Below are 22,377 nucleotides of genomic sequence, written 5' to 3' on the forward strand. Positions count from 1 at the left end.
CTTGTTGACTGATGTTGAAGGTGAGAGCACACAGATGAAGAGGGCACATGATCCCTGGGACAGGAAAGCCAGGTACACAGGTACACAGGGTATATGTGACTTAGAGCCCATGGGGAGTGGGCCTAAGCCATCAGTCAGACATCCCCTGAGGGCTCCTGCACTCCGAGAGGGCACAGACCAGGCTGAAGGACCCTTCCCCTCTAGTACACAAAATTCATACACAGGGCCTCTAGTATATACTAATACAGGAATAAACTGTTAGCCTGCTTTCGTATATTTCCAGGTCTCTCTTTGTGGGTGATGTCTATGCAGGTGAGGTTGGGCACATATGCACCCACACATATGCACCCACACAAATCTCGTAGGATCAGACTACACACAACACATTTCACTCAGCTGTTTCAGGTGCAGATATTTCCACACACTGTGTTCATTAATATATCTCACCTTTAGAAAGGTGTCATGCCATTCCATCGAATGACTACATCACAAATCCTATTTTTTTTGAAAGTATATTTTTATTGATTTCAGAGGGGAAGGGAGAAGGAGAGAAAGAAACATCCATGAGAGGGAATCATTGATTGGCTGCCTCCTGCATGCCCCACATTAGGGCATATCCCCCGCCTGGGAATCAAACCATGATCTCCTGGTTCCTAGGTCAACGCTCAACCACTGAGCCATGCCAGCCGGGCACAAATCATCTTTCAATGATACACATTTGGTCTGTTTCCATTTTTCATGATCATAAGCAACTTTGAGATGAACAACCCCATGTCTACTTCCCTGTGCCCTTGTCCAGTTGTGGCTTCAGGATGAAGTGTGGGCAGGAGACAGCGAGACAGGTGTGAGCCACGCTGCCACGCTGCCTCCCAGGGTCGAGATCATCCACCTGCCAAGGAGCAGGCAGTGACAAGCATCTGTTCTCCCCACTTCCAGCCCCCTGGCAGTGCCTCACTTCAGAATCTTGGCCCCTATAGCAACGGAGGAGGTCATAGTGGTGGTTTCCTTTGCCTCTGTTTTATTACTTTTCATTTCCATCTTCTTCTCCCAGGTCTGTTGACCCTTGCTCATTTGTGGTTCCTCTTTGTGAATGATCCCTTTGTATCTCGGGACAATTTTTCTATTGGTGGTGGTGGTGGTGGAGCTTGCCTTTGCTTTCCATATTTGTGTTTGCTTTGTTTTCTAACCGGTGACATGTGCTTTGAAGCTGACATAACCACTCAGCGTCGAGCTGCAGTGATCTTTGGGGGCCCAGCTTGCGGATGCAGCGAGAGCACCCTCCCAACCGCAGCCTCTCCGGGAGCGGCTCCGTGGTTAACGCACAGCAGCCTCTGGGGAGGACTGAGAGGCAATTACGCAACGAAACCCAGGGGAGACGGGAAACTGGCCAAGAGACAACACTGCTGAAACATTTTGCAAATAGAAAGAGGTCCCCGCAGGATGCGCTGCGACCCTGCCAACTCCGCCCGGCGATGGAGTGGCCTGGCTATGGACGGGGCCCAGGCAGAGAGGTGGGGACCGCCTCACACAGGGACAGCTGAGCCACTGAGGGGACACGGCCCGGGGAACTGGAAAAAATGTGGGATCCGCTTCTGAATGATGAATAAAATGCTTTGGCCGTACGAAACTTGCTGATGAAATCCTAGCAGGCCTGGTCACTGCAGCAGAGGGATCCCCGTGGCCCGGCAACCCCTTTGGCTGAGCTGGGGGGTCCCTGCCCTGGGCGCCCCTGGGAGCTGGGGGTGGTGAGCAAGCAGGCCCCACTGATCTCCGTGGGTCCGGCCAAGCCATTCCACCTGGCACCGGAGCTGAGGGTTCAGCGGAGGGGCCTCTGACTCGGCCACTAAAGAAATGGAGGTGACAGTCCTGGAGGCTGGCCGGCTCCATGCGATGTGACCCTGGATCTTGCAGGGAGCAGCAGACAGCCCTGGGAGTGCAGAGCAGGGCTCTGGTGAGTCGGTCCTCCAGGGGAGGTTGTGGGAAGCAGGCGCTCCAGGGAAAGATCTGCTTCCCATCGGCTTTGCCCAGCACAGGAGATAGAGCAGCCCCAGGCTGGCCAACCAGCTGCTGAGCATCCATTCTGCTCCCCATCGGGTTGAGCCCGGGCAGATGGGGAGGGGGTGATGACACAGCTTGGGTAGGCCTGGGTGAAGGTGGGTGTCCAGCGGAGCACACAGAACCCCCGGCTATGTCGGACACTTCTCCGAAGGGGAAGCAGGGGTCTTTGTTTGCTTTTGACATCCTTTCAGATCCTCCATCCTGGCTGCTCGGGAGCTTGTGGCGTGAGTTCAAATCCCAGTCCCCTCACTTCTAGCTGTGCGGCTTTGGGCAAGTTATTTTACCTGTCTGTGTCTCAGTTTCCTTATCTAAAAGTCTGTGAGCACCAACTTCAAGATTAAATACACACATATACACATATGTAGCAGTTATACTGATTTGTCTAACTGAAAAGTGTGCATGGGTGCAAGTGTGTATGCGTTTGATTGTGTGTATGACTGTGTGCATGTGTGTGTGTGTGTGTGTGTGTGTGTGTGTGTGCGCGTGCGTGCGTGCACACGTGCCTGTGAATTTCCCTTCTGTAGGGCATTCCAGCAATGCTGCTAACTGTCTCCATGGAAACCAGCCTCTGGGTCCCTGTGGCTTCTGCTGAGTGGAGCGCATCATCTGCATGGTGGGTGGGGTCTGATAAGCCAACCAAACAGCACCGACCAGCTCAGAGCGCATGCCCCTTACTGGGGCCCACCGGACCACCCCCTACCCGGCACATGTTTGCACCCTGTGGGAGGGACACTGGCTGTGGGTTTTGTTTGCCAAGCAGCGTTTAGTGGTTTGCCACTCTCCCTCCTGCCATTAAAAGTCTCTATAGTAACCTGATTAGTACATTTGAAAACAATACATCATAATGGAACACCCCTCTCCCAGCCTAGCTGCTTCTAGGTCTCCTGTGTGCTCAGCATGCGTTTCTCTTGTTCTTTGGTCACCGTGTATCTTTCAATCCTCTCAGAAATGGAGGTGGTTTTAAGAGAAGTAGTCAGATTTTAATTTATTTTTTAATTTTTAAAGACTTTTAGAGAGAGAAGCAGGGGGTGAGAGAGAGGGAGAGAGAGAGAGAGAGAAACATTGATGTAAGAGTGAAACAGCAATCGTCTGCCTCTTGCACGCCTCCTATTGGAGATCCAGCCCAAAACCCGGGCACGTGCCCTGACCAGGAATGAACTGGCAACCTTGCAGTGCACGGGACGACGCTCAACCAACTTAGCCACACTGGCCAGGGCAATAATCTGATTTTTTTAAAAACCCCACTCTCGCACCTTTTCTCCATTAGGGGATGGGTCCCAAGGCTTTCAACAAGATATACTAAATCTTTTTGCAGCTTGCACAGGGAGCAAATAGTTATACATACTTATAGCAAAAGGCATAAACAGTTAGATATTAGACTTAAGTTATTATTATTTTAAAAAATATATTTTATTGATTTCTTACAGAGAGGAAGAGAGAGGGATAGAAACATCGATGAGAGAGAATCATCGATCAGCTGCCTCTTGCACACCCCCTACTGGGGATGTGCCCGCAACCAAGGTACATGCCCTTGACCGGAATCGAACCTCGGACCTTTCAGTCTACAGACCGTCGCTCTATCCACTGAGCCAAACCGGTTTTGGCAGACTTAAGTTATTTTTTAGAAACTTACAAATACTGACAGATGGGACAAAGCAGGTATTTCATGAGCTAAAAACCGTGAGGTCGCAGGTGTTTTCCACAGGGTGATCTGTGCCCCTCCGTTACTATGATAGCACCTTCACTCTCATTGTCACTATCTGGATCTTTGGACGGTTTTCCAATTTATTGGGTCTCACCCACCCTGGACCAACTGAACATGCGCCTCCAGTGGTTACTGTCTGACTCTTTTGTTGTTGTGTTTAGAGTTTTGGGACAGCAAATAGGGACCTATGCCAAATCTCTTTCAATCTGACCGACCATTTTGCCTGGAAAGCGCCAGGAAGATAAGACGTAGGATCCGATCACGTGAGAACAAAGTGCGCTGCGTTGGCTGCGATGTTAGAATGGAAGTCAGAATGTCATTGCCTCCAAAGCTCAGGCTGCTCTCCTGTTGCTTCTTAGACTCCTTCACTCCTGACACCCATCATTCCTCATTATGATTACTTAGTGAACATGGCAAGAGATCACCATGTGAGAGTGTTTGGAAATTGAAACTCCATTTGACAGATCTGAAAGGAAATTACATATTGAAAGAAAAAGAACCATACTCCCTCTCAAACCACACACCACTTATGAAATTAGGTGGTTATTCTTTTTTTTTTTTTTTTTTTTTTTTTAGTAAATCTGTCAGCCTTCTTCTTCGGGTTTGGCCTTTTGCTATATCGTTATGCTGCTGGTTCTGAGGTAAGTACAGGTTCCTAAAAGGATGCAGGTACGCCTTTCAAAATGCCCCAAATTGGTTCATTGATGTTTGATATTTGGCTGTCAGGAAAGCTAAGGCACCAAGAAGTCACTGATTAAATACCAAGCAATTTTCCCACCAGAAAAACCTGAAAAGCTTGGTGAGAGCAAAAACAGATTGAAAAAAACCCCACCTACAGTTCTGATTTCATGTGCATAGAGGTAATATTTCTCCTGCTTGGAAAAAAAATAAGCAACAAGGACAGCCTCTGGAATATACCAGCTATCATCATTACGAATAAAAGCAAATTGCATAGGTAAGTTCTGGAGGACGTTTCCCTGTTTTGGTTCCCAGTGTCAGAATCTCACCTGGTTCAGGGTGTTACTCATTGCCGGGTGAGGGAGAAATGGGAGTGTGTACACAGCATCTGCTTCCACCCTCACGGGTGCGCTCGCTGCAGGTCAATGCTGACGGCACCCCCTGGTAATGCTCCAGACCCACAGGGGGAGGGCGCAGTTCTCTACAACCCTGCCCTATGCAGACACCAGGGCCCCCCTCAGGGTCCCCAGGCCACCTGCACCGCTGGTCTCCATGTCTGACCGTATAAAGTTGGGGTTCCCATGGCCCTTTCAGGTTGAATAATTTGCTAGAATGATTCACAGAATTCAAAGGAAGTGCTATTCTTGTGAGTGGTTTTGTTATAAAGATACACAATGAGGAGGGTTGGGAGGGGGCACGGAGCTTCGTGGGCCTAAGCTGTCAGTTGGACATCCCCCGAGGGGTCCCGGATTGCAAGAGGCCAGGCTGAGGGAACCGTCCCCCACCCACCCAAGTGCATGGATTTTCATGCACTGGGACTCTAGTGGTTATATAATATAGAATATGTATATATTCAACACACATATGTTAGCCTTCAATGTACCTATTAGCTTATACCTGCATAGCCATATGAAAATGCAATTATTTACACACATTTATGCATATAAACACACCTGTTAGCGTGTAGGTACCTATGCATGAGCTGTGCGTACATTATTCAAACCCAGCCAGGGACCTGCTATGCTCAGATGCAGAGACTCAGACAAGAGGGTAAAGTCATTTGCATGCAGGCTCCCAGCTGAAGGCGGCCAGGCGGGATCAGAGGGGCTCTGCGCCTCCACAGCTCACCCCGAGGGGCAGGTAAGCTGCCCTCCCTGTGCCAGCGCTGTTGTGCTAATGGTGCAGAAGCCTGCGTGAGTGCACTTGTGGGCTGCGGCACTGTTCTCTGAGTCAATATTTAAACCCAGAGATGCCTCCCCCTTGTAACGCCTTTGAGCCTGGAATTTAATATCTTGTGAGGGAGATTACATCAAAGCAGAAAACACAAGAAATGTAGGTCGCGCTGTTTTCCCTGCTGAACGCCCCCCTCAGTGCGCGAAGCCACAGCTGGGGAAGTCTGGGAGGCGACTCCCTCCCACCCGGTGACACCTACTTCTGCCCGATTTTAACCTCCCCCGGCCCCCCCTCCCCCCTGCATGCCTCCCCTCCCCGCGCTCTGCTCACACGCCTGCCTCCGGTGCCAGGGAAGCTGGTGATGCTCACGCCCTGGAGGGAGCTGCTCTGGGGCCTGTAACCGAGGCAGAGGTGCTGCACGGGCAAGGAGCACCCTCTTCCCGGGGCCCCCAGGGGTGCAGGCGCAGAGCTCGCTGTGCGGGGCGTGGGCGCCCTCCCGCCTGGGGATGAGCTCTGGAGCCTCAGAATCCCGTGTTCCCTGCTCTCCCTCCACCATCTGCTCCCTCACATCCCAGTGTGTTCTCTCAGGCTCAGCACTTCCCAAACACACACACAGACACACACAGAGACATGTTCCCCTGCCCTGGGCTGGCCACACGTGCTTGACCCACTGGCCATCTGTCTCCCACGCTCTCTCACCGCCACCCCTCTAGGCAGGGGACCCCACTTGCTGCAAGCTGAGGGCGCATAATAAAGCTGGAGACCCTAAGTGCCGGCCCTGGCCAGCACCGGGCCTCCCCAGCCCGGGGGACAGGTCCTCTCACCCCGTCTTCCTCCATGACACCTGTTGTTCCCAAGGCCTGGCGGGGACCGTCGGGGCAGGGTGGCAGGTGGTGGGGGTAGAGCAGGCTCTGGGAGCCGGGCGGCAGCGTGGGAGGAGGGAGGGGAGGACTGTGAGCCGGTGGCAGTTGGAGGGAGGCAGGGAAGGCACATGGAGGAAGTGGGAGGCAAGAGAGGTTTAAATGTGTTTGTCTCCCTCTTTGCTTTGGGCCGGAGCAAAGGCAAGTGGCACCAGCCGTGGTTCCATATGGAGCTGGCCATAGGGCAGGGACCTCGGCAGTGCGGGAGGGGACAGCGGGAGGGAGGGAGGGGTCAGGGGGTCAGGGACAGAAGCACCTGGAGGGACATGGAGGGGGAGAAGAGAGGATGTTCGCTTCCATGGAGACGTGGCTCAGGCCATTTAATTGATGGACCTGCCCGCTCCATGTCACCGAGAACGCGGGGATAACAGTCCGTTTCAGGCCCTCTGACCTCAGAGCTGGGATCTCCGATGCCAATCAAACATACTCATACTCTCAACCGGGAGCAAGATCCTCGAACCTGAAAGCTGTCTTCCAGGAAGGACAGCACGGGTCTCACGGGGGAGAAAGTCCGGTGCCTGCTTCTCAGAGGCGCTCAGCGGGGAGCCTGCTGCCCTCTCCTGCTTCGGGTCAGAGGTCAGAGGGTGCCTGTCTGCCTTCCGGTGGGTCTGAAACCATAGCTTGTGCAGGGACCAAGGTCAAATACAGTCGTCTGCATAGCTCTGCCTCCTGGGCTCTGGCAAGGTGGCCCCTCTGGGCACCCGCTCTGGTGCCTGCCTGCCCGCATCCTGGGCACGGGACCCCAGGAAGGAACACGCAGAGTAGAGAGGACGGAGCCAGTCTGGTGAGTGGTGTGAGTGTGAGTGTGCGGGCGACGGAGGGATGGGACACCGGGTGGTGGGAGAGCGAGAGAACCTGCCTCCAGGCTGGGCTTCCGGAACCCGTGCCGGAGCACACGGCGGGACTTTATAACCCACATTGTTAGTGCGCCCACGAGGGGAGACCTCCTTTGCTGGAGCCAACATGTTCCCCGGGCTCGGGGTGTGGGGAGATACATCAGACGGCCATGACCCCGCAGCGAATTATTACTGAAGTTTATGTATGAACCGCCTACCAAGCTTCCCCGCAGACATGACTCCAGGCTGTTTGCACGCCTCTGGACACCTCCGATCGTCACCCCCTGACTCAGCTCTCAGCGCCCGGGACAGACCTGCCTGCTCCACGTCACCGTTGATGACCACACGGAGCAGGACTGGTGTCCGTGGCACAGTCCCTGTCTGACAATAGAGGCAGGGCGACTGCACTATTTGGAGCAAGTCTACATGTGAAAATATCCATTTCCAAGCTGCAAACAGAGGTTAAAAGGTCAAAGGGCGGTGGTGAGACATCGGTGGCCTTTGGAAGGTTGGAAGGCCACAGTGAATGCGAGTGAGTAGCGGCTCCCTGAGGTCCTGCTGGGCGTCCCAGTCACACCCCTCCCGCCTAATTCCCTGTCACCCCACTTCTCTGGGCTCCTATGAGTTGCCTCTTTCCTCCTCCACAGCTCCTCTCTGGGTTCTTTGCACATATATGTTTTTTTCTGTGTGTTTTGTCATGTGTAATTTTGCTGTCTCTATTTCTCCCTCCACATCTGTTTTTCCTTTTCCCTCTGTTTTTTTCTTCCTTATCAGGTCCCCTCTTCATGCCAACAGTGTAACATAAAAATATTTTGAAGTATTACCCTGTATTTATTATACTTGATTTCAATGAAACATTTAAAAGCTTGTGAATATTTTTGTCTCTTGTTTGCCCTTTTATTTTCAAAATGGCACTTTTATTGATTTCAGAGAGAGAGAGAGAGAGAGAGAGAGAGAGAGAGAGAAACATCAATGATGAGAGAGAATCATTGATTGGCTGTCTACTGCGTGCCCTATCCTGGGGATTGAGCCCGCAACCCAGGCATGTGCCCTGACCGGGAATCAAATCATAACCTTCTGGTTCATAGGTTGATGCTCAACCACTGAGCCATGCGAACTGAGCTTGTTTGCCTTTTTAAAAAATGACGGAAGTTGATTAATGGCACATGAGAGGAAGGAACGTTTCCGTTACTGTTCTAGAAGGCAAAGAGGTCCCCCACCCCATTCCCGGCCTTGCCCAGGCACCCACAGCAGTCCGTCCCCATGGTGATGGAGGACGTGGGCTCTCCCCCCAGTTCCAGTGAAACATGGAGATGTTCTAGGCACCAGATGGCTTCTGCTCTGCAGTTGAACAAGCAGAGTGTTTCCTGGCTCGAGAAAGCCATTCTGGGCACCATGTCTTGGGTGTTTGTGGTTCTGTTTATGTCCCTTTCCTCTGGTGGCCTTGGGTTTTATGTTCCCATTGGATTTAGTGTGTAGCAATTGTGTGTTAATCCTTTGATTGGTCTACTGGCAGGTTTTCCCTACATAACTATGTATTTATTTCCTATGTTGAATAAACGTGGAGCTGTATATAACATTACTCATGAATTTAACTTTGATGAAATATTTATCAGTACTGACTGCCTGATGAACTCTTATAGCGAGAGCCTGAAACAGTTAGAGCATGTCGTATGGATTTTATAATGTTCTCTATCTTTGTAAGGATTGGTGATCTGGAATGTTGGGTAGAATTCCAAGGTCTGTTCTCAAATTTTGAATTTCCTTGTGTATGGAACACATCTGTGTGATTTTTCTTTTTCTTTTTTGTTTGTTTGTTAATCCTTACCTAAGGATATGTTTTCATTGACTTTTAGAGAGCCTGGAAGGGAGGGTGAGAGACAGAGAGAGAAACATCATTGACCTGAAAGAGATACATCAATTGGTTGCCTCCCACATGCACTCCGACCAGTGTTGGTGATCAAGCCTACAACCGAGATGCATATCTTTGACTTAAATCAAACTTACGACCCTTTAGTCTGTGTGTGGGCCAACACTCTAACCACTGAGTCAAACAGGCCAAGGCTGTGTGATCTTTTTCATAAAGACAAAGCAACTTAGAAGAACAACTGTATCCTTTCATCTACCCAAGAGTTTGGAATTCAGTTTTGACAGAATTCCCTTAAGCCAATGGATTTATAGAGCAGTCATTACAGTCATTGCAGAGGCAAACCTGAGACCTAAAACCAACCAACTAGGAGGCCGATGAGGGGCTCTCATTTAAATGCATTTGGATCCAACAGAGATATAAAAATCAATGTACTGTCATTGAAGATCCCAGTAGACCCCTTAGAGAGCCTTCAGTGTTTCACAGTGCAGTTAGGTGGGCTAGAGGTAACATTCACTGCGTTTCTAACAGAAGCTTCATTGTGAACCCAGCATCACAACTCCTGTGCTGTACTAGCTTGATCCCCGTACACACTCAAACTCCCTGTGCTGACAGCGACGCCGGGCTCCAAGCTAGCCATCTTTCCCGCATTCAGAGGCTCGGTGGGTCTTTTGTTCTGGTCCTTGGACTTGGAGATTAGAACTGAGTCTGCTGAAGTGCTGACACTGTGAATTAGTTGGTGCTGTCCGTGGTCCCACTCCATACTTTAATGTCACAGGTTCGTCAGCTTTTTAGCGGTACAGGTAACCTCTACGCATTTCACTCAGGCAGGAGAAGAGCTTTAAGGTCCCTTCCCCTCCAGAGAACCAATCTGGGGGTCTTTAAACCTCGTGGCAAATCCTTTGCACGTGTTTCCGGTAGAGAGAAGGGTAGAGCAGAGTGGGAGGGGGTGATACAGAAGAGAGGGTGGAAGAGAGGCGGTAAATACCTGAGGGCAGTTGGTCTTCAACAGGCCCTTCCAGTCACTATGAAATGGTGGAATTAGTGTGTGTTCAAGACCCAGGAAACTGGTCAGGGGTTTGGTGAGGAATGAAAAACATATAGCACGAAGAACGTTGTAACAGTATCTTTTCTAGGTGCGGGGCGGACCTTTGGGATAAGGCCTCATTGACCAGCTACAGAAGGACACTTGTGTTTTAATAGTTCCATGAGTTGAGGAGTGGTGGAAGAGGAAGCAGGTGCCCAGTTAAATGTGGCAAGATTAACAGTGACTTCTGCAGGCCAAATTGAATAAAGTGTTCATGGCCCTAATGATAATGGAGAAGTGTTTGCAAGCTTCCCTTGGAACCTTAGAGATGAAATCTAGCACCAGGGACAGTGTTTATTTCCAAACAAAAAATAGCCTGCACTGTCTGCTTATTTCATAGCCACATGGTCTTTTTTTGTAATTAATCCTCACCCGAAGATATTTTTTTCCATTGATTTTTAGTGAGAGTGGAAGGGAGAGGGAGAGAAAGAAAGAGACAGACATCCATGAGAGAGAGAGACACATCTATGGTTGCCTTCCACACGCACCTGACTTGGGCCAGAGAACGAGCCTGCAACCAAGGTACATGCCCTTGACTGGAATCGAACCCGCGACCCTTCAGTCTATAGGCAGACACTCCATCCCCAGAGCCAAACTGCTTAGGGCATCACATGGTCTTTAATAGTTAAACTTCAACATATAGAATTGCATTTCTCATGTTGTGGGAGGATTTATTTTAATTAATTCTTCTTTCTTCTTAAAAATATGTATTGCATTTATTTAGCTCAAGAGCTTAGAGAATTATAGCACTGATCCACACCAAAGCTAAATCATTCCAAGCTGCTTACACCTCAAGCACTCCATTTTTAATAGTTCTGTTTGAAGTTCTGAAGCACCACCTGAGAGGTTATGTGATCATAAATAAACCATCCTTTCCTCTCTTCCCATTCTCCAGCCTACGCAACATCTGCCCATAAACCTTCAGCTGATCTGGTCTAACCCTGCCAAAGGTCAGGCTTAAATAACTCTGGGTCTTGAGCCCCAATGCAGTGGTGCAAATAAAATCCAATTTGATTCATACAGTTACCACTTCAGCGCAGAACCTGACCCCACGCAAGATGGGTTTCTGAATAATGCACCATGTACCATCGACACCAGGCGATGGGTGTCCAACAGACCTTGGTTATAGCAACAGTGAAAGGCCAAGTCAGGTCGCCACAAGGGAATGTGGTTGGTGTGAAAGTTTGCGGTTTCCCATGCAAAACCAGAAATCAAGAATAAATTCCAAGTTACTCACTCATGGATTCTGTCAGCTTGGCCATGGCTGCAGGTGCTTCTTTGTGCTTTTCCTGGAGGGAAGAAGAAAAGACAAGCATGTGGGAAACAGTCTTAGCTACGCATGAACACAATGGATCTGTTACAGCTCTGTCTCTCTCTCTTCTTTTTCTATACTGTCTGCTCATTTCATAGCCACATGGTTAAAATGTGCTCACAGTGATAAAAGGAATGGAAAAAATCCCACACTACAGTTATACCATCAGTCAGCCACCGAGAAGAGATTTGGGGGACCTTAAAGAACGTGCCCTGTCGCAGTGATTTTGGGTAAATATAATTGGTGACGCGCGGCCAGCTTCCGGAACCTCTCTGACACTGGAGTTCTGGCATCCATATGCCAGTCCTTTGCTCTCTATTTTCTCCTGTGGAAGCTTTTTGGTATTTTTGGAGCTGGTATTTTTGTAGTCAGTTGGTTTCTTTTTTCCCTAAGAGCTAAATAGATTTTATACATTTTTCTTTGTCTTACCTTTTTGACTTCCTGAAATCTTTTTTATAAGTCATCACTTTAAAAAATATATATATCTTTATTGATTTCAGAGATAAAGAGAGAGATAGAAACATCAATGATGAGAGAGAATTATTGATTGGCTGCCTCTTGCACCTCCTCCAATGGGGATCAAGCCCACAATCCAGGCATGTGCCCTTGATCGGAATCGAACTCAGGACTTCTCAGTCTGCAGGCTGACCCTCTATCCACTGAGCCAAATCAGCTAGGGCAAAAGCCGTCACTTTTGATGGCTTTATAATCTTATATATTTTGGGCTAAAAACATTTTGTTTCAACTGGGATAGAGGTGGCAGCCCACCGAGTGTGAGGGTCAAGGATGCGTGCAGAAATGGAGCCTGCCCCAATGAAGAAGGCGCAGAGGCGAGATTAAGAATGATGGTCATCTCTACTCAACAGTTCCCTTCACTGTCTCCGTGCTTCTTTCATTTCCTGGGGTTCCTGACAGGGATCGTAGCTGAAATATTGGCCAATATTATTTTACTTTTTTGAAGCATTTTTCTGATTATGAAACGAATGCATGCCCATTATTTAAAAACGCAGAAGATATTGAAAAAATGATAAATTATAGTCATCTCATAATACCACCTGCAGAGGAAACTGTTATTATAATTTGGTGAACACATTTTTGTTTTCATTTCAATACCCATGAATATGTACAGACAGGGCAACGTGATCCCATTTCTATAAACATAAATATGTGTATTCTGCACACAGTATTGTAAGTTGCCTTTTCACTTAATACCCCATCCTCCATCTTTCTATGGCAATACTGTTAGAATGCATCAGCATTGCTTGAATGACTGTGAAGCATGTCATGGGTTATCTCAGTGGTCAGCAATCTGTGGCTAATGAGCCACATGCAGCTCTTTGGCCTCTTGAGTTTTTAGCAAAGGCCAGCTTAGGAGTACGCTAAGTAAGTTAATAACAATGCACCTACCTACATGGTTTAAGTTTAAAAAATTTCACAATCAAAAGAAATTTCAATCATTGTACTGTTGATATTTGGCTCTGTTGACTAATGAGTTTGCCGACTACTGGGTTATCCCACCATTTCCTTAACCAGGTTCCAGTTTATTTGCATATAGTTTTTCACTGTTTTACATTAGGCTGTGATGAAGCATCCTTGAGCTCACATCTTGGTGCACTTGGCCTTCTAGGGGATAATAAATCTTAGGGATAGATATGGGTTGGCCAAAAGGTATGACTATTAAGAATTTTGAAACTGTCCCCGCACAGTTCAGGTCTGAGAATGTATAGAAGTGTGTTTCTTTGCATTCCTGTCACTTGCCAATGACATTACTACATCTGCCCTCCCCGACTCTGCCAAAGTGATAGTGAAAAAGCGGGATCTTGTTATTTTATCCTGTCTCTTTTCTCTCTTTGACCCTTTTATGGACAGCCAGGCATTCTATCCCAGCTAGTCTGTACCTTGCCGGCACTCAGCTTCCTGGTGCGGTGCCCAGCCCCCGTGGCATCAATAATGATGTCTGAGAAACCTAAGGAGGCAGCTATCTTTGCCCACGGCCACAGCATAGTGCTGCGCACACCACAGCTGCCTGGCCAGCACCTGAGTGACGTGTCACAGCTTGAATGCAGAAGGACAGCTACCAGCCCCATTATCATGGCCTGGTGTTACTGTTCCCTCCCTATAGAGTCTTCTTTGAGTGTCAACAAATGACAGTGAACATCACAAGTCAATGCTTGATTTTCACAAGCCCGGTATTAGCGGTGAAATCAGGGCACCACCATCTCTTAAACTAATCATGGAAAACAGAAGGAGCTAAGGACCCGTCATCCACATCCTGTCTGCCACGTAGTTTATAACGAGATGCAGAGAAGTAGCTGCTCTTGGGGAGGCCAAGTGCCATGTAGCAGAGACAAACAAGGCAGAGCAAGGAGCCTGTCAGCCAGATGGGTTCACAGGAGCACACAGGCTTCCTCAAGACAGGTGGACCCAGTGGCTCGTGAGAATTCATGCAGAGAAGCAACTCCATGGTGAGAGCTCAGCGGGCTCATCCTTGACCTCTAGGACTTGTCCTGTCTGCCTGCTCTGTCCTGGATTCTCCACTTCCCCTCCCAGCCCTGCTGTGATTCCCTATCTCCTGTGTCCTGCTCTGTGACCAGCCCCCTTACCCCTAGTCTCTGGCTCCGAGCCCCATAGTCCTCACTCTGGGTCACTGACCAGCTCGGCTCGGCCCTCCTCGATGGCCCCTGTGGTAAGACTCCTGAAACCACAGGCTCCCAGGTCCCTTCCATCCCATCCTTATAAGGCACTGTCCAGGCTGCCTGTCCTCTGAGGGCCACCATATCGCCTCTGGTGACCTAGGATCCTGCCACCTTTTGTACTGGCCACCCAGTCTTCTGCTGAGTGGTCTTTGCAGCTATTTTAAAAAAATATTTTTATTGATTTCAGAGAGGAAGGGAGAGAGAATCATTGAAAGGTTGCCTCCTGTAGGCCCCCCACTGGGAATGGAGCTTGTAACCCTGGGCATGTACTCTGACCAGGAATCAAAACATGACCTCCTGGTTCATAAGTTGACAATCAACTGAGTTAGGCTGGCCAAGCATTGCATTTATTTCTATTCAGGTGTGTTGATAGCCTAGTCCTCAGAAATCAGACACCACTGAGATCGGCACATTTTTCTTCCCCGGAGTTAAACAGAAATCACTGACATGGATGGGGTAGGGGGCCTTTAAAAATCCTAAATTTTGCTCTCTGTTTGACTCATCTATATCATAACTTATGGTGGAAATCATGACATATGCTTCTGGGTGAGTCGTTTAGTCATTCTATGGGGTGTCTTCAAACTCCGTATGTCCTTCCCTCATTATCGGGAAGTTGAGGTTCGCAAGTGCCTGGCACGTGTCCCCATAAGGCATTGACATTTCATTCTCAATCCCAGGCAGATTCTTCTCCCTTTTTAGAGCCAAGAGTTTCCTCCAAAGTGCATTTGCTGGGCTTACAGCTCTGGGAAGAGGTCTGGAATGGGAACATATTAAACATGGAAAGGAGTGTTTTAGAGATTGTCAAGTCCAACCCATGGGTGATGCAATTGGCAGAACTGACGTTTATGCCGAGACAAGAATTTACGTCGGGCTGGTCTCTTCCCCTTAGCAACAACCTCCACTGCCCCAGAGACCTCGAGGCCCACCACACACAGACTCGATTCTGTCTACAACAGCCCTGAGGCTGTGTTTTCCTTCTCTGTGTCCTTTGTTCAAGCAGCCTCATTCTCCACAGTACCCCTGACTTCCACCAATGGATGATGACTTCGCATTCATTGATCTCTGGCTCCCTCACTGGACAGCCCCACCCAGATGCTCAGTGGATGTTCCAAACCAACATGGTCAAAGCCACTGTCTACTCCCCAACACTCTCCCGCAGCACCCTGTTCCCCATCCTCGTCAGCACCTCCCACCCAGGCAAATGTGCCCCAGGGACCCCTGCTCGAAACCTTTCAGTTCTCTAGCATCTAAGGATGCACTCCTTGCCTCTTAGCCAGACACCAAGGTTCCCAGCTCATGCTCAGTCTGGATGTTCTTTTCTTTATTCTCTGCCTTTGGTTAATGGGATCACCACACACCTTGTGCCTAAGCCAGAAATGTGGAACACCCATCTCTCTTTCTAGGATAGGAAATCTGACCTTCCTTAGCTGCTGTATCTTAAAGGGACTGTGACTCTGGTTTCCACCCGCCTCCAGTCTTACCTGCAACACTGAGGGATTGTCCAGAAACTGATCCAAGAACCTATCTAAAATACAGATGTGGCCAAAACCGGTTTGGCTTAGTGGATAGAGTGTAGGTCTGTGGACTGAAAGGTCCTAGTTTTGATTCCAGTCAAGGGCATGTACATTGGTTGCAGGAACATCCCAGGTAGGGGGTGTGCAGGAGAAAGCTGGTCGATGTTTCTCTCTCATGGATGTTTCTAACTCTTTATCCCTCTCCCTTCCTCTCTGTAAAAAATCAATAAAATATGTTAAAAAATATATAGATGTGACCCAGGACCAAAATCTTTCCATTCTTCCCTAGCACCTAAGGTATACCCCTGCCTTTCAGCCAGGGAGCTGCCTGGATGTTTCTGTCTTCCACACTCACACTCCAGTTAGAGGTTCCTCCCTGCCTTGGCAATCCCTGCTTCCTCTGCCTAGAACCCTCAATTTCCTTTTCCTCCTGTGCTCCCCAAACCCATCCCACAAACTCCACTGGACATCATTAACCTCCAGTTTTCTCCTACTCTTCCTGACCATCTTTCTGAATTTTATTTCTAAAAATGTTTGCGCTCTAATGTGGGCATTTATCACATTGTGTAGTGTGTTTTGGGATAAGGGATCCCCGCACCTTTGGAGAAGCCAAGTCTTGCCTCCCAACAGCCCTTTGGAGGCCCCCACCAGCACAGCCATGGCGGGAGGCAGTGCGTGGTAGACCAGAAGTCTCCGCCACTGAAAGGCTGCCTGCCCACCGGGGTCTACTCATCATAAGTGTCAACAGCTGCCCTTTTTCAACCTCCTCCATCAGAATAGAGCCTTCCAGAACCTGGACGAGCCTCTGGGAAGAGCTGGGTGGGTCCTTTAGCTCTGGGAGGCAGTCCACTTACAACTGTGTTGTCATACATTTAATGGAAAAGCAGAAACATTTGAAGTTTTGGGGACTCAGGATGACATGTTTGAGCAAAACATGCCCACAGATGTGGGGAAAAAAATCCCAAGCGTCTTGTTAAAATCATAGGAAACACCTCGGCAAGAGTACTGATCCTTAGTAAGCATGTAATTTTCATTTTGTCTGACTGTATTCTCTCCGCCACACCTGGAAATGGAAAGAAAAGCTCAGTGGTTTGCTTGGTGTGTGTGTGTGTGTGTGTGTGTGTGTGTGTGTGTGTGTGTGTGTGTGTGATATTTATACCCACACTTCTGTTTCAGATAAGAAGAATGTAGCTTTCTACTGGAACCATGCCAGATACATACTTCTCTCCTACTGTCTGAAACGATGCAGGGGTTTTTAATGAGGGCAATTATAGCAGTCTGACTGTAGCTCAGAGCTAAGACGAATACTGTGTGTGTGTGTGTGTGTGTGTGTGTGTGTGTGTGCGTGTGAGAGAGAGAGAGAGAGAGAGATATTCATGAATTATAGTTTCCATAGGGGTGGGTTGGGCGGGCGCTTTCCTATGGGCAGGGCACCCACACACCTCCACACACAGCAGGAGCAGGTGAGCAGAGTGAGGGTTGTGTGCCGGGCAGAGCTGGTGCCCTGTTTTCTGCTCCCCAGAAGCAGGCATTTAAAGATGCAGAGAAAAGTCATCATAGTTGATATATTTCAAATCAGTCAGACTTGCATCTTGGATATTTTTATCTCTCTAAAATGTGCTTATATTCGTCAGAACACTGATTTTTTTTTCTCAAGTCACAACCATTTAAAGAAACAGTTCTACGAAGTGGGGAGGAACATCCCCTCATTTGCAGCTCACCCCCAGGTTCAAACAGGGCCCTCAGATCTCCCACCTTGTTCTTAGGGTTCCCTGCAGGTGTGCCAGCTGTGGCCCGCTTCCTCTCTCCTGACATGATGCCATAGCACGTCGCCTAACGACTTATGTAAAAGGAAGACATCACACCCTCAGATAGCCAATTAAATTAGTTCTTATAATATGGCACCTTATATGTTTTCTGGAGCTGCTGCCGCAAAATATCTAAGGACTATGAATTAACTTCTTACCTATGAAAAACTAATGGAAATAAGTGGTTAGCATGCAACTATGGCTTGGAATAACAAAAGTAATAATCCCTAACATTTATTTCCCGTTGATCGTGGCCTGGCACAATACGTGCATTACTACACTATTTCATTTAATTCTCACAAGGACCCTATGAAATTGGTACTGTCATTCCCACTTTGCAGGTGGAGAAGTTGAGGCTAGGAGAAGTTGAGCAGATTTCTCCAGGTCACACAGCTGGTAAGGAGAAACATGGGGTATCAAACTCATGAAAGTTCTAACTCATGGAACCAGAGCAGGCTTCGCTGAGGAAGAGTGTCAACGTGGGAAGAAGGTAAAAAGAATGACGGTGGAAGGAGAGGAGCAAGTGGAAAGTACAGCATGAGCTGGGAACCTTGGTGTCTGAGGAACAGCAGGTGACAGGTGAACTGAGCCCAAGTGTGAGAAGAGCAGCAGGGAACTAGCTTAAGAAATCAGGGAGTCAACTGTGGCGGGCCATGGCGCCAGGCTGAGTCACACGGGAGGGAGAAAGGGGCTGGGACTGGGGGATGTTTGAAGCTGTGGGAGAAGGAAGGGGGCCGAGGCCTGAACCAGCATGAGCACTGTGGGGAAACCCAGACAGCGTACTCTCTCTTGGAAGCCAAGAAACATGGCGGGGTGAAGAATTAAGAACATGTCTATCAGAAATTGGTACAATTTTATCCTTGATTTACTCAGTAAAAGGCTTCTAAGGTGACTTAAAGTTTTCGTGATTTGGGGTAAAAAAATATCTGTAGGGGAGTGAAGGGAGGAGAAGGTAAAATTCAAACTGGGCAGCCCTGTTGGTGTGGCTCGGAGGTTGAGCGTCCATCTATGAATCAGGAGGTCATGGTTTGATTCCCAGTCAGGGCAAATCCCGCCTTGCGGGCACAATTCCCCCAGTAAGGGACATGCAGGAGGCAGCTGATCAATTATTCTCTTTCATCACTGATGTTTCTATCTCTCTCTCTCTTCTTCTTTTCTGAAATCAGTAAAAAATATTTTTAAAGAATTCTTACTGAGCAGGCCCTGCAGGATGCTCTTGGTAATAGAACCTTCTGTGAAAAAGGCAGAGAGCTCTGCCTCACTCGGACACCCTTCCTAAGGTCCCTTAGATACGGTCACCCTGCTGGGTTTCCTGTGATGCTATCACTCTGGCCATGTTGACCAGACTAGGAGGGTCCCAATATGCTGAGGCATGAAGATGTCTTACAAAGAGAAACTAAACTTGACTCAAGGCTGTGCTTGTACTGACATCACCTCAGTTCATCTTGCTTCACAGGGAGTCTTAGGTGGGAGGGAAGGGTTGGGAGCACCACCCTCGGTGTTTTCTAGGAAGCATGCTGAGCACATCCTGCCAAGAGGAACAGGTTGTGGGACTAAGAGAGAACTGCTGGGCCACACAGTGGACAGAACTTCTCAGAACCGCTCTGCTGCATGTGACCTGCCCAGCTTGATGCCCCATGCCACAACTAGACTGCATCAACATTGAGGCACATTTCCTGAATGCCCAGGTGGTTGGTTTCTTGGAAGACTGATGAATGACTCATTTCTCCCTTCCTGGATCCTAGAAATGTCATGAAATATAGGACAAGCATGATCACCAAAGTTACATCAAGAAGTTTCCCTTAAAGAAAATACTGAGCTAGACTGCAAAGAGATAATGGGGAGACCTGGGCAACTGAAATACCCAGAGCCTTTCCTGCTGACATCACCATCAGCAGACCATTTCCCAGGATGCATCTGTGCTAGGTTTGCCACGTGCTCCCCAGGATTCCATTGCAAAGTGCTGAATCTTAGAGGCAGCAGGGACTCCCCTTGTGGCCTCACTTCACTCAGCCTATTGCTTCTCTTCTGAGCCAGCAGCTCTCTGAGACTCTTGTCTTGCCTCCAGGGCTATTTTCTAGGAATCTTAAACTTCCAACGATTGATGCCTCTCCCACCTACCTTCATGTGAGGCACAAGCTTTGCTACCCCCGCTGTTCATAAGAAGAAAGGGAATGGGTGACATTGACATATTGGTTCATTTCTTTTACCCACACTTTTCTAATTTGCTCTGGACACATTGAGTCCTCCAATAGCTGCTCTGTATTCCAAGCTTTGCCCCTTGCCATAGCAAGTTAGGACCCTTCCCTTCAAGATCTGGCTTCCACCTACCGCCCCAGGCTCATTCCCTATCACCCCTTCCTTCTAAACCATGGTCCATCCAAATGAGCCCCTATTGGTAAAACATTGCAATGCACCATCCCATTTTTCTTCTCCTGCAAAGTTAAGTCCTACTTGCCTTTGAGGACTGAGTTAAGATTTTACCTCTTGGTTGATATTGTCCCTGGCTACCCCTTTCCTAGTGACCATTCTCTTTGAACCTCAGCATCTGTGCATATGTCTGTTATAACTTCATAGAGCTGTGACTTCCAAAGTAATGGAGAAAGCCAGAGGCAATGGATAAGACAACTTCAGGATCAATTGGAAAATTAAAGAAGGATCAATCTCTTTGTTTCCAAAGTATAAAACACAAAACTCCCAAACAAAACTGAAGAATAAATAGGGTTTCCTGGAGCACTCATGAGTTTCCTGACATGGGATGCTGGACAGTAATTTGTATAGAAAATTTCAGAAGGATTTTTGCTCCAGAAAATGGTGAAATGAAATGACTTGTAAGAATCCTTCTAAAATGTTTTAGGGATGTGGTCATACTTTAAGGAAAAAAAAAAATTCCTGATTCCTTTTGGTTTTGTTTATATGGAGCTGTTTCTTTTGTTCAGTCAGAGGTGAGTGGTGGGGCAGTGGTGGAGATGATGTGGGACTGATGATAGGGACAGACTGGTTAGTTGCTTTGACAGTTAAGGGATGGTTAGAAAAAAAATCACCTGACCTAGCAGGTTGACCTTGTTTTAAGGAGTCACTCAGGACCGTGGTGAGATTAATATGGTCATTAGAATGCCTTATGTTTGCCTAATGATGTAATGTTGTATTAGGGATCCTTATGCAAAGGTAGGTTATTGGTTACCCAGATAAATCAATTATTCAATTGCTTTTTGTCTGGTGCCTATAGTTCTCACTGGAGCCAGCTTCCTACCCTTGGGCTATACTATGTGGTGTGACACAATTTGTCATGTTCTCCCTCAAGAACCGACTAGGTTGTAGTGAAGAGTAAGGGATTAATTAATTAGCTAATTAATTAATGCATGGCTCCGCCTTGTGAGGCTATGACAATGCTCAGTCTCTGGGGAAGGCCATAATCAGATTTTTTTGTAGGCGAATAATAGAATGCTGACGTTTAAGACTGAGCTGCCCAATATTGGATAACCCATGTGGAAATTCCCCAATCTGACGGAAACCCAGCGGAGCACAACAACAATTCCTTCCCAAACTAGGCCGTTCTTGGGCACGGTCAGTGTCCAGAGAAGTGCTTGTCCTCGAAACCGAACACCATCCCTACTGTACTGGGTCACCGGGAGCCAAAAGTGCATCTGAGAGCTCCGATTCCTGCAGTCACGCAGGAAGTCAGCCTGTTACTTATGCATGCCAGAAATGGTATAGAGAACGAGGAGATGTGATTCTTCAACCTGTCATCTGTGTCAATAGTGATAAAAGGTACTAAGCTGAAAGAATATTTAAAACATATTACTTTGCAAAATTCAATTTCATAACCAAATGCGACATTTACTGGGCTGGAGATGAGGAACATTTATTGATATAAATCATATAATTTTCTTGTGCTTCTTGCCACGTATTTCCAGCTTGAACTTCTGTTTGGGCAGGGGAGGAAAAGGAGAGAAATGTCACCCCTTCATTAGATACCCCACAACTGATTCTCAGCAGCACAGATCCTGAGAGGAAAACATCACTCCAATCTCCTTATTTTTTTGTTCCTCTGTCCCTTCTTTCTCCATATTTATAATTAATTTCTTATATCAGCAGAGAAGATAGAGTAGATGTACTTTTCCTTTTTTCCACTAAGTACAATTACCCTCTTCACCCCTGATATTGTATATAAAACAATTATATAAAGTAGGAAGGAGAAAGCAAACAGCCAGAGACCTTGGAGCCTGAGGAACAACATGGTCATGAGGTTCTCTCACTCTGTATCTCTCTCTCTCTTTCTCCACCTCCCCCCTTCTCCATGTTTCTTATATTCCAGATTGGACACTGTACTGGAGAAGCTGAAAACTTGGAAATGTCAGTGGGTACAGACAAAAATGCCTCAAGAATATCCTGCCCTCTCTAGCCAAAAGACCAGGAACTTGAAGATAGAATAATAGAAATTATTCAATATGAACAGTAGACAGAAAAGAGACTAAAACAGCATCTTAGGAACACATGGGATTATAACAAAAGATCTATCATTCATGTCATAGAGCATCAGGAGGAAAGAAGAAGGAGGGTGAGACTGAAAAGGTGTTCAAAACAATAGTGGCTGAAAACTTCCCAAATTTACAAAACACCCCCAAAACAAAACAAAACAAAACAAAACACCACCACAGTTTCAAGAAGCTGAGTGAAACCCATACAGAATAAATTTAAGGAAACCAGCAAATAGACACAT

General features: G+C 47.8%; 1 protein-coding gene across 1 annotated transcript in view; it reads right to left on the minus strand.

The window, feature by feature from the left end:
- KCNJ6 (potassium inwardly rectifying channel subfamily J member 6) overlaps positions 1-22,377 on the minus strand; it is a 136,387-nt gene that overhangs the window by 72,543 nt on the left and 41,467 nt on the right. The window contains exon 2 of the mRNA XM_084873680.1: positions 11,562-11,613. Coding sequence (XP_084729806.1) covers positions 11,562-11,586 — 25 coding nt within the window. The 5' untranslated portion in view covers positions 11,587-11,613. The remainder of the gene's footprint in view (positions 1-11,561; positions 11,614-22,377) is intronic.

Source organism: Pipistrellus hanaki (genome assembly GCF_964339955.1).
Source record: "Pipistrellus hanaki genome assembly, chromosome: 2".
Classification (NCBI taxonomy): domain Eukaryota; kingdom Metazoa; phylum Chordata; class Mammalia; order Chiroptera; family Vespertilionidae; genus Pipistrellus; species Pipistrellus hanaki.